The sequence below is a fragment of the Hydractinia symbiolongicarpus genome, chromosome 15 (assembly GCF_029227915.1).
Source record: "Hydractinia symbiolongicarpus strain clone_291-10 chromosome 15, HSymV2.1, whole genome shotgun sequence".
NCBI classification, from domain to species: Eukaryota; Metazoa; Cnidaria; class Hydrozoa; order Anthoathecata; family Hydractiniidae; genus Hydractinia; species Hydractinia symbiolongicarpus.
This window is the reverse complement of record NC_079889.1, coordinates 3,188,282-3,201,114: the sequence shown is the minus strand read 5'-3', so window position 1 is coordinate 3,201,114 and position 12,833 is coordinate 3,188,282. Positions and strand designations below refer to the sequence as shown.

At 33.2% G+C, this 12,833-nt stretch overlaps 1 protein-coding gene across 4 annotated transcripts in view; it reads left to right on the top strand.

Annotated features, from left to right (window-relative positions):
* Positions 1–12,833, top strand: part of LOC130629089 (SCO-spondin-like) — a 41,149-nt gene that overhangs the window by 16,828 nt on the left and 11,488 nt on the right. For 3 of the 4 annotated variants that reach the window (XM_057442189.1, XM_057442187.1, XM_057442186.1), the window contains 21 exons: positions 170–337; positions 1,154–1,321; positions 2,089–2,256; positions 2,698–2,865; positions 2,996–3,163; positions 3,690–3,857; positions 4,510–4,677; positions 4,882–5,049; positions 5,493–5,660; positions 6,220–6,387; positions 6,566–6,739; positions 7,523–7,696; positions 7,791–7,988; positions 8,101–8,307; positions 9,161–9,337; positions 9,524–9,691; positions 10,072–10,293; positions 10,669–10,842; positions 11,246–11,461; positions 11,739–11,939; positions 12,198–12,404. In XM_057442189.1, the coding sequence (XP_057298172.1) occupies positions 170–337; positions 1,154–1,321; positions 2,089–2,256; positions 2,698–2,865; positions 2,996–3,163; positions 3,690–3,857; positions 4,510–4,677; positions 4,882–5,049; positions 5,493–5,660; positions 6,220–6,387; positions 6,566–6,739; positions 7,523–7,696; positions 7,791–7,988; positions 8,101–8,307; positions 9,161–9,337; positions 9,524–9,691; positions 10,072–10,293; positions 10,669–10,842; positions 11,246–11,461; positions 11,739–11,939; positions 12,198–12,404 (3,798 nt within the window). The remainder of the gene's footprint in view (positions 1–169; positions 338–1,153; positions 1,322–2,088; positions 2,257–2,697; positions 2,866–2,995; positions 3,164–3,689; positions 3,858–4,509; positions 4,678–4,881; positions 5,050–5,492; positions 5,661–6,219; positions 6,388–6,565; positions 6,740–7,522; positions 7,697–7,790; positions 7,989–8,100; positions 8,308–9,160; positions 9,338–9,523; positions 9,692–10,071; positions 10,294–10,668; positions 10,843–11,245; positions 11,462–11,738; positions 11,940–12,197; positions 12,405–12,833) is intronic. The other variant, XM_057442188.1, reaches the window with a different exon arrangement.

The following is a 12,833-nucleotide window of genomic DNA, read 5'->3' as shown; positions in this document are numbered from 1 at the left end:
GTTTTATGGTTTGAGGGGGTGGTTGCTACATGTGTGAAACTTAAGAATATATATGAAAAATTAGGGAAATATGAGAATATGAAAATTAAAGTTGTAAGACTGTTAGGTTCTTAAAAAATTTATCCTTGCTAAAATTAAAACAAATATTTTCACTTGTAATATTTTTCAGTACATGGAAACTGGGGAAGTTGGGTTGCTGGAGTTTGCTCTACAACTTGCGGAAATGGTATTAGGGGTAGAACACGACAGTGTAACAACCCTGCACCTGCGAATGGTGGTAATACTTGTGATGGATCTCGCACAGATCAAATTGCTTGTAACGAGGGACTGTGTCCAGGTAATGCGACATGCTACTAAAAAAATATTGTTAGAAGTAGCCCCAGTTTTTTTTAATTCATAACAATACTCAGCATTTGCAACTGAGAATGGTGGCGCTTAATGTCACCATGTTAACAAAAGAATCATGTGAGTAGCATTTTACGTTGGCTATTTATTGCCAACATTAAGTACATTGAAATAAAAAGGCTGTAACTAGCATGTTTTAAATGTTACTTACAAAACAATAGCAAACACATTAAAATAAAATAGATTTTTTTCTTAAATGCCTCAAGATTAAATGATAGAGCAATAAAAATGATAAATTGATCTAAACATTCATATAGGATATCAACAAATAAATAATTCCAAAAAAAAACATACTGCTACTGTTTAAGTAACTGTTTTTGTTCCTAAATAGTTTTTTGTTTGCTATAAGTTGGGATGCAAAGAGAACAAATTAAATAAATTGGTTGGCAAGTGAAAATTCAGAATCATAAGAATTTAGCATACCAAAAATACCACAGCACCACTTTTTACCATTATAAAACAGTGATGCCTAACAAAATAAATATGTTCTTTTGATCATTGCTATGCTTGTTTTACTTCATAGCTGTCCCTATAAATGATATAATTTTAAATTCCTTGTTTTATTGTTTAAGGTAATGACTGCTGTGTAATTAAAACACAATAACAGTATATATAAGGAAATTAAAGGAATATAAAAATTAAAATTATAAAGGTGTTGACTGTTTTCATGAAAATTTAGGATCTATTGGGTTATGGAAAATTGATTCCTTAGTAAGATAAAAACCAATAATTTTACCACATTTTTTAGTGCATGGCAACTGGGGAAGCTGGACTGCTGGTACTTGTTCTGTAACATGCGGTAGTGGTATGAGATCTCGAACACGACTGTGCAACAGCCCAGCCCCTGCAAATGGTGGGAGTACTTGTGTTGGATCTAATACTGATCAAATTGCTTGTAATGATGGGCTATGTCCAGGTAAATAATGGAACATGTTACTAAGGAAATTTTTTTTCAGAGATTTTCAAGTCTAGGAGGTTTAAGGATGCATGAAAGACCCACATTTCCCATGATGAGAATACTTTCTATTTGCTAAACCGCAAAAATAAATTATATAAAAGCATGTATTTTCTGAAATTTTCCTATCAAATGTTTTTTAAAATAATATGTTTAAATGTAAAAAAAAATATCGAAACACTTTTGAGTTTTGGAATTAAAAGCCCTTAAAAGGTATAAACATTTAAAGCCTAAAATCACACCATTCAGTGCTAACATGCTGTCTCTGTTTTTCTTTTTAATATCTAGTTCTGACTTCATCTCAAAAATTGCTTTCTGTGCTTCTCTGTCGTAATTTTTTAGTTTCACACTGTGATAATATGTGAAAAATTAGTTTTTAAGGTTAAAAAGACAGACAACGTTGGAAATGTCTGGAAACTATTGTTTTATTGTTTTTGTCTCGATATTCATAAATCCTACTTTAAGCTACCCAAAACATAGAGCTGCATCAAGCAAAAATTGTTTCAACATCTCCAGATTTAACGTTTTAAATGCTTCAGTGTGTTTAAACAAACTAAATTTTCTACTTAAGATAAATATTCTATGAATCATAATAAATATTTTATGAATTATAAAAAATTCTAAGGATACAACTATTTCCAGAAAAATTTACGGTCTCTTGGGTTATTAAAAAAAAAATCAATTGTTCTTCTAAAAAAATTATAACAATTATTATAAATATTTTTCAGTACATGGCAACTGGGGAAGTTGGACTGCTAGCTCTTGTTCTGCAACATGTGGTAGTGGTATGAGATCTCGAACACGAGTGTGTAACAGCCCAGCCCCAGCGAATGGTGGAAATCCTTGTGCGGGAGCTAGTACTGACCAAATCACATGTAATGAGGGCCTGTGTCCAGGTATATATACAATCCTTAACTTTCTAGAACATTTTGCAGACAACGAAAAAACTTGCCTTATAAATACCCTATCAATTCTTGTTTAAATGTAATGGAATTAAAGCAATACATAAAATGTGTTTACATATTTAGTCTTCCTTTTCTTGAAATCTGCAATGTAAAAATAAAAAATTTCTAGAATAGTTCGGGTTTGCAAATATAAGCACCTTGCATTACCTTCTTTGTGCAAAAATTATGAAACAAACATACAGCAGATAAAGCAATAAAGCAATTTTTTTTAATTTAACATTTCCTGCATGGTTCATGCTTGTTTTTTTTACTTTATTCATGCTGTAGTATTATATGGCTGTTTAAAAGTGTTCCATATAATTGCTCCATCCACCTAATTAATTCCCAGCAATGATCTTTTGACATATAAAAATAATCATCTATCTATTTTAGTACATGGTAGCTGGGGAAGTTGGGTTGCTGGATCTTGCTCGGCAACATGTGGAAATGGTGTTAGGGCTAGAACGCGAGTGTGTAACAACCCAGCCCCTGCAAATAATGGAAATCCTTGCGCTGGTTCTAGCACTGATCAGATTGTGTGTAATTTGGGATTATGTCCAGGTAAATCCTTCTGAATCTGCATTTCTAAACTGTTTTCATTTTTCGTACAAGCTGTTCTAATGCCATGCAAAACAACATTTACTTTTAACATTTAGTTTTTGTGAATGTTTAATCTCCTTTCTTTTGGTAGTACACGGCAATTGGGGAAGTTGGGTTGCTGGATCTTGCTCAAGAACTTGTGGAAATGGGCAAAGAGCACGAACCCGTCAATGCAACAATCCAGTTCCTGCAAATGGTGGAAATCAATGTCAAGGATCAAACGCAGATCAGATTTCATGCAACGAAGGATTATGTCCAAGTAAATCTTTTTCTCTTTATGTTTGTTTTTTAACAGTAAACAATAAAAAAGTAAAAAATAATTTTGGATATATTGCTTTATTCGATATCAAATCTTTTAATGTAGACAAGATAAAGTTTATTACACATTATGAATACAAAAAATTAGAAATATGTATTAACGTAAAAAAGATGTAAGATAAATTGCTGTTTTGACAAGGATTTAACTAACTGAACCTCAGTTTTTAACTCGAATGCCAAAATTATCCCTTGTTCCGCATTACTGATTTTGCACTACAACTTGTCTTTATTCGTCAGATAAATCGAAGTTATTTCTCATGTATTTTCACTGGATGAACTTTTGTAAATCATAAAACCAACCAATTTTGTGTAAATAAACCTTTAAAAATTAAAAAAAATAGGAATTTGCAACTAAACTTTTGTGGAGATCCCTCAGAATTACTGAGCACCAGGGCTTCTTTAAATTAAAATATTTCTTTGGATAAAGTATTAAGTTAAATTTTGTACTTATTTTTTTATAACTTTAGTTCATGGAAATTGGGGATCCTGGGTGAACTCCACTTGTTCAACAACATGCGGATTTGGTTTGGTAACTAGAAATCGTGAATGTAACAATCCAGCTCCAGCAAACGGTGGAAACCCATGCATTGGATCTCAGATTGAGCAATTAACTTGCAATGATGGCCCATGTCCAGGTACGGCAACGTTTGCAATTTAAAAAATAGCAAAATTTATTAAAAGAAAAACAGTAAAATTTATTAAAAATACAGAAATTATTTTTTGCTTACAAGCCAACAAAATCTGTTGTTATGACTAAATTCCTGTGAATATGTGTAGTGTGTTTTAAAGTTAGTTATTACTTTCAGTCTTTGATGATGATGCTCTGTTTTTAAGAGCATTTGACAATATACCAATTAGTGTCAGTCAAACCTACCTTCTTAATCACCTCTGTGACCAATTTGCACTTTTTTTCCAATGTAGTTAACTGCACTTTAGAAAGCGAACATTTAGAAAAAGTGCAAATTGATTTGAGACAAGCAAAGTGTAGAAGAAAGGATCTTAATCAATCTTTCGTTTCCATCTAGGTTCTACAAAAAATTAATTTCTTTAATTACTGTGATCTATTTGTTAAATACAATTTTAATTATCTCCTTTAATAATAAATATCCAAATAAGATTTTAGTCATTGCCCGTCGACAACAGCTGCAACTGCCGAAACGTTGTCAAGAATAAACTCACTTGTTCATGATCATATTAATAATCAAAAAAATAATCACTTATAAAATTATACATGCGATCCATCAGTAATATTGTGAAAATAGTTTACTTATATTATTTTAATTATAGTTCATGGTTTCTGGGGAAATTGGGTTGGTGGCTCATGTTCTGTAACTTGTGGATCAGGTACACGAACAAGAACACGTTTTTGTAACAACCCACCACCTAGCAATGGTGGTGAAACTTGCCCAGGTTCGAGAACAGACACAGTAACTTGTACTGTTGGCTTATGTCCAGGTAATCCGAAACCGAATATTTTGTAGTTCTACCCAGAAGATGTGATTTTAAAGTGACAGTGATATATTTTTTTTAAATTAAATTTGAAAACCTAAAGAGTATGTATGTAAATAATGTAAATATTGATTCTTGTCATCGTGTGAGTCTGAATTACAGGTGACATTAGAATTCATTACTCTTTTTGTAAATTATATTATTTTTTAGTAAATGGCAATTGGGCTCCTTGGGTCGATGGCACATGCTCACTCACATGTGGTAGTGGTACACGACAAAGAACAAGAACATGCAGCAACCCAGCGCCAGCAAATGGTGGTTTATCATGCTCTGGATCAGCAGTTACTTCCGTTCCATGCAACGAAGGACCATGTCCAAGTCAGTTTTATAGTCCTGCTAATGTGTTTTAAATGCTAAAGTGTACCATATTGGATTGATAAAAAAATTATCAAACGTTATCATTGATAGAAAAGTGGATTAGAATCTTTTTTGCCTTACATTCTGATTATAAAAGTATATGTAATCTCTAAAGTCATAACCAATGCAGTAACTGTAAGGAATAAAAGAACGTAAAACGTAATCTGCATTATATTTTTTCTTAGTAAAATAAATTTACGGTAACCTGTTGAGATATTGCCATTATCATCTCAAAAAGTTGTCAATGATTTGATTATTGAGAAGAAATATAATGTAGATAAGCCATAAATTGAAAGTACATGTTGCCTTTTATTGTTATTATTCTATAGTCTAGTAAATGTTTTTAATTTTATATTTTTTTGGTTATTAATTATTTTTTAAGCATTGTATTTATATTTTTATAGTTCATGGAAACTGGGGATCCTGGGCAAATAGTGCATGTTCTGTATCATGTGGCTTGGGTACGTTGACACGCTCGCGTCTTTGTAATAATCCAGCACCAAGTAATGGAGGAAATAGCTGTGTTGGCTCATCAACATTGCAAGTACAATGCAACAATGGTGCATGTCCAGGTAAAACATGTTTTCGTAATTTGCACAATCTTCACACAATTATAAACCCTAAAATAGTACTCACATCGCTGCTGATCAGAAGCACCTGAAGCGTGTGGTTTGAAAATTTCAAGATAATATATCATTTTTTATACATGTCTGTTTAATATAGATTACTTTAGTCTTGTTGTGGAAAAGGCAAAATTGCAAATTTTAATGCTTGAATAAGTATAAAAATCTTTCTCAGTGCAGGTACAAATGACTTATTTACAATAGTTAAATTATTTATTAGTCCAATGTTCTATTTTCCTTTACGATTTTCTTTATTTTTTGAAAAGTCTCCTGTAGATTAAACAGATTATGCATTTTATGTTTATTCAATTTAAATATACAGTAAATAAGCTATAATTTTATCCATAGAAAGATTGTGTTACCATTCGAATTCTGTAATTTAAAGTGCAGCTAAATATTTATTTGTACAACAGAGTGTTGCAAAGTGAACATAACTTATTACAGCAAAACAATTGGAGACAAAATTAAAATGCACATGTAGATAATAATATAATGCTTATATTTCTAGTCCATGGTCAATGGAGTGCTTGGGTTGATGGATCATGCTCACAGACTTGTGGAAATGGCATTCGAGCAAGAACCCGTACTTGCACAAATCCTGCACCAGCTAATGGCGGATCAACCTGTGATGGAGCTTCTACTAGCAATATTGCGTGCAATGATGGGTCTTGTCCAAGTATGTTGTATAACTTTCCAGATATACATTAACAAGTTTATTAATTTTAATAAGTGTAATATATCTTTCTCTTCACAGCAAAATAATACTGCAGTGTTGACTACATTAACAATGGAAAATTGGTTTAAGTAAAGCTAAAATTAAAAGTCTTAAAATCTAAAATATTTTAATTCTTTAGTTCATGGTGGTTGGGGAAGTTGGGCAAATGAAGGGACATGCTCACGAACTTGTGGCCAAGGAAGGCAACTTCAACGACGTCTTTGCAACAACCCCCCACCCCAGTTTGGTGGCAACAACTGCAATCCTGCTGATAGTTCACAAACAATTGATTGCTTCCTTGTTAACTGCCCGAGTAAGTACTTAACATGTCAAAGAATTAATTTCTTATTTTTTTATTATTTCACACATGTGTTGTAAAGGCTTTCCCGAATATTTTGGTGCGTTTTGACACAAAACATGCGTAAAGTATTATTCAAGTGCTTTTGAGTGTGCTGCATATTTTAACTTTTCAGGATGATTGATTGAAAATAGCACACTTAAGCTAGTTTTCTATCACATTCCTTTTCTGAAGAAACTTGTTTGTACTTTTCATGACCCTGTGAATGAATCTTAAAGAACAGTGATCATTTTAAATATCAGAGGGAAAAAATTGTGCAGAATGTTTCACGCAATGTTTTTGTGGTATGCTTTCTTTGAACATACTGTTTGCAAAACTTACTTAGAATTATGGAGTATCATTATAATATCAAAATTTCTGCCACTTTTTTTTGATAATCTAAACACATTTTGTTAAAGAAAACAAACGTTTTTTAATGCGTCAAAGTGTAGAAACAAATTCTAAATTATAGCTTAAAAGTTTCCAATTGGTTGTAGAACTTCCTGTCAGAACGGCTTACTCATACTTTCATTTACATAGAAGAATGGTATTCTTAAGGACTATTGTAGCCATAAGATTAAATGCTGCAGCAGAGCACGTTGCATAATCAACCTTTATTGTCCAAAATTAACAGATGACACAATATTGTTTGTACCCAAGAGAGAATTTTCGCAATAATCTATATCAAATAAGCAAAATTATAATCAAAAGCTTTTTAAATTGTGAAGTAATCATGAAATCACATCTTCTTTTCTTTAGTTAATGGAGGTTGGTCTGCTTGGACAGAAAGTGGTTCTTGCAGTAGGACTTGTGGTACTGGAGTAATTAGAGAAGTTAGATCATGTACAAATCCAACCCCTCAGTTTGGAGGCAGCACTTGTGTAGGGACCAGTCAACGTCAGACAAAAGAATGCAACACGCAAAGATGTCCAGGTAAGTAAAAATGATTGATAAGTGCGATCCTTTAAAACGTTGTGTTTCTATGCTCCCACACTACTGTTTTTTAAACATTAATCATTTTGTGTAGATATATGTACTATCCAGAATGCAGGAGATAATCAAATTGTTTTCGATCCAGCAAACCGCTCTTTCTATTGCGTTTGCATGAGAACAGCAGATAACAGTCAGAGCTTTATTCATATTTGTCACACTTGTCCAGCTGGAACACAGTACGATACAACATTGTCTATGTGTGCTATCAAGATAAATCTTCAGTGTACCCCAGGTTAGCGGTTTTTTTCATCCAAATGCATGCGCATATTTAAGGATTGATCGATTTTTATCATTCTGAACGGCTTGTGTTTGTAATTAACATATAATCATAACACATGTTTTAGATCCGTTCTGTAATGGAAAAGCCCCTAATCAAAACTATTCAATCAATCATGGACTATCAACAGCTTCATGCAGTCATCTGTACTATTTCTGTGATGCTCTGTTACAGAAAACTGAGTTATCCTGTGGCTTGACGTCAAATGGTGTTTATTTTGATCCAGTATCACAGCAATGTATGGCTGGAAATCCACCTCAAGCAACATGCTCAAGTAAGAAACCTTTAAAGATATCATTTTGATGTTTTTGATGAAAACTAACTTCATACCTGCACTTTACCAACTTAAACATGGTTTTGGTTTTGTTGCTTTGTAAAAAAGACATGTGTTTGAGGGATGTATGGTGTATAATAAAAAATGTGGCAGTAGCACGGGAACAATTATATTTATAGCCGCTTAATTTCCAAACATAACAGGAAATTTGAGTTTTGTTTTAATCCTCAGATACTTTTGAGTTACAGATTTTTTTTTTTAATTTTTACACCATTTACACCACAACATTCACAAAACAGTTGCTTGGTAGACATAGTTATGACTTTATTAGAAACACGTTGTCAAAAAACCAACGTAGAAACTGTTGCACAGCATCTTGTTGCGAGATAATAAATACAGGGTGTCTAACACACCCTAAAACTTTTCGTTTGGACAAGAACTCTAAAATTGAGATTCTTTATAAACCGTGAAAATTATGACTAGTTTTGACTAGTTATGACTAGTTTCGACTAGTTTTCCAAAACTATTGAAATAGACTTATTGTACCTGTACTTTTAAGGTGTACGAAATCTCTTTTCTAAATAAGAATATATTATTTAAGAGGGAATATTTAATAAAAAATCAAACAAAAACCCTGAAAACTCAAGATACTACTAAATTTATGATACTGAAAAACCTAGAATTTGATCCAATAAATTCACTAGACACCCTGGTAAAAATTTAATTACACCCTTAAGCAATGCAAAATCTTTATTTCAATTGAATTGATGGTTCTCAGGTAAACTCGACGTTTTCATTCATATACCGAGGAATGTCATACCTGTATTATGCCTGTTTTTTAAAACCTTTATAGATTATTTGTGTACTGGTCGTGTTGATGGCAGTTATGATCGCGTCAATGAAACATGCACATCGTACTATCAATGTACAAACTTCCAATTATCAATACGAGCATGCAATTCTCCAACTCCCTTTTACAACAATGTATTAAGAACATGTGTAGCTGTTTACCCTGACCAAAACTGCATACGTAAGTGTTATCCATTCCTTTGCCAATGAGATATTACTAATACCCTCTAACTACTTAGAGGTGTCTTGCACTGATTTTTTAAAAAAATAAAATACATACAAAATATTTCCTCTTTCAATATACTTGGAGTCTGCAAAACTAAACGTCTAACGTGTTCCTTGTACATGTGAAAGCATAAACTTTTAGATCCACAATGTGCTGGACGGTCTAACGGGCGTTATGTGGAAGATGACACTTGTGGAGCATATTATGACTGTGTGAATCAGCGAAGAACGTTTTACGACACATGTGCTGGATATTACAATAGAAATACTCAATCTTGTTCGGCAACATACCCCGGAATTCATTGTCAACGTAAGATGTTGAGACTTTCTATGATTCTTATCAAATGAGCATCGTCTGATGTTTTTGCCCGTAAATATCAGGTGTCCACTAATACCTATGTTTAATCTTACCTATGTTCAATCTTGTTCGGCAACATACCCCGGAATTCATTGTCAACGTAAGATGTTGAGACTTTCTATGATTCTTATCAAATGAGCATCCTCTGATGTTTTTGCCCGTAAATATCAGGTGTCCACTAATACCTATGATTTGTAATTCTTAGGCAATGTGTGTTGAACTGAAATTATTGTACTTATGTCTTGTACTTATATTCCGTTTAACATCCACCATAAATTAATTAGTTTTTCTTTTCTTTTTCTTTTTCATGATGCAAATATAATTGTGTTTAGATAAATTTTGCCTTGTCAGTCCACGTAATCTTGCTGCTGGAATATACCGACAGGATGGTTCAAGTTGTTTTGCAGATCATGCATTCTGCTCAGGAGGAAGCACAACACCTCCAAACTTTTACGAAACAAGAAATTGTGCAGTAAATAATTACTTTTTAATTACAAATGCTCAAACCTTGGCTGGTGTGTGTACTCCAAGTCCACCCGCAACAACCTGTGCCAGTAAGTACCGTTTTAGCCACGTTTCTCCTACAGCTTAAATCAGCTACACAGCTTTTTCTCTAATAATAAATCCATGTGTTTTACTTTTTGTCATTAAATCGTCAGCGTTGTTGCTTCAAAAAAAAAAACAATTTTTATTTTGAACGTTTGTTCATGTATTATCATTTCCTAAATTACCTTTTTTATGTGCAAAGTGTTTTATTAATCAATGTATTGATAAAACGTCGTATGAAACCAGGCATAAACAAAATGTTAATTGGTCAAAGTTTAGGTATCTTATTACGTATAACTAGCTTGGTGTAATTGTAGGTTGAGATTAGTTTGCTACTTCAGTTAATGTTTACATATAAGCGAGGATTATTCGAATTATTTTAGATTATCGCTGTATTGGACGACCTAATGGTCATGTGATGAGTTTGGATGGTGACAATTCTTGTACAACATATTATGAATGTCAATCACAAACTACGCTGCTGAGAACATGTGCCCCAAACACGTACTTCAATGGCGCTTCTTGTTCTCCGAACTTTGATGCCCTCAGGTGCCAACGTAAGTAGCTCGCGATTTTTTTTTGGTGAAATCATGAAGCTATAGGCAAGTAATACTATTAATACTACACTATTTCGTATTGATGAGAACTCTTAATATTGTGTTGCGTATAAAAAAATTTATTTTAGACTATAATTCGCTTAACTTGTATTTGTTTAACACATTTCTCGTTGTCACCCAAATTCTTTTAAAAAACACTTTACTATCATCATTTTTGTATCATTTAGAGAACAATTTGTACCTGTGCTCAATAAAACGAATATTTTTAATTTAAAATTGTACTGTCTTTTTCCCCTCGCTGCAAGCTCACTCTTTGCAAAGCCAATATTAAATTCTATGATTGTATTTTTTCGACAGCTTAAGTCAATCTATTAAAGTGAGATTGTCTGTTACACCTATTTAGATCCTGACTGTCTACCTGGTGGAAGACAAGGTAGAGCAGGTGATTATCCACTAACAGCAGGAAATCAATGTAGTGCAAGTTACTACAGTTGTAGCTCAAATTTGTATCGAACAACACGCTCTTGTCAGATCTCAGCAACTGGTGAATATTTTGGATTCAGGAATGGTGTTTGGGAATGTATTGTTGGTGATGCACCCCAATCATGTGGATACCCAGGTTGGCTTATTTTTTATTTAGATTTTATTTGTTCCCATTAAAATCAATAATTACCATGCGACATCTCTTGTATTACGTCACTGTTGCTCAACACCCGATCTTCAGTGTTATTGTGATACACTTCCTAAGAGACGCAAAAGCATTGATGTTTAAGCACAGTCCTACAGTAATCTGTCGAAACCACATTTTGAAAAGCTGTTTCAAACCCTATATTCGTGCAAATATGGAACTGATACAACAAATCTTGTAGATCAATTTTAAATGATTTTCTTTTTAGGTTATGTCTGTATTGGTAAATCAATCACTGTAAACGGTTTTCCATTCCAAGATGATCCCCGTGAATCGTATTGTAGAGGCTATTTCAGCTGTACTTCCTCGGGTGCTGTTTCAGCTACTTGCAGTGGTGCAAATCCATTCTATAACATTGCATTAAGGAGATGCCAATCTACATTACCTGCAACTCAAGGATGTTGGAGAGGTAGGGAAACCTTTTTGGTAATACTTGCGTTGAAAACTTGTGTTTGAGAGCATGTATAATTCCTCACTTTGCACATCATCCTCAGAGATGTGAATGATGCACAAAATATTTCCGAAAATACTTTTCTTTTATTCCTGTGCACGTCATAATTTATTTGCTCTCATCTTAAACGAAATATTTCATTAATAGTGCGAACTATGTTTTTTCTCTGTCAGAGTGCAAATAGGTGGCTTTTGCAATGTCTTTACTTGTTTGTAGATGGAGGTATTTCATTGTGGGCTTCCTGGTCATATGTCAGCGGAAGCTCGTGTTCCGTTACCTGTGGCACAGGTGGTGTGCAATTACAACGAAGAACACGTTCCTGTACCAATCCTACACCTCTTGGTGGTGGTTCAACCTGTCAAGGAATTTCAATTGAACAATTCCAAAATGCAACTTGCCAAATCACACCCCCATCTTGTGGAGGTACATATCTTAGTTGTTTATAATGGTTCATAATTGTTAATATAACAGGCAGGATCATGTTTCTCTTCAAAAGAACTACGAAACGGTTCCAGTAAGATCTTCATCATTGACGTTACTTTACATTTGCACACATTCTAAATGACAGTGTGTAATAAACAGACTAATAGCAGATGTCTTTCTGCTCCTCAAAGATTTATTTTTAAACATAAGCTCGACTTTTGTGCAAGTCAGTAATCAGTCAAATATCAAGAGCTTGTTTCGTAGCCCCTTTAAGTATTTCAATTTCTGTTATTTTACATGTACATTGATCGGGAGACATTTCTTAATACAAGAATTGACTGTTTATGTTTCTTTTTATTCCGGATACTTCAAAAGTTTGTTTTGAAACCTACTTACGCTTTATTGGATTTAGTTACTTGTTTTTGTTGT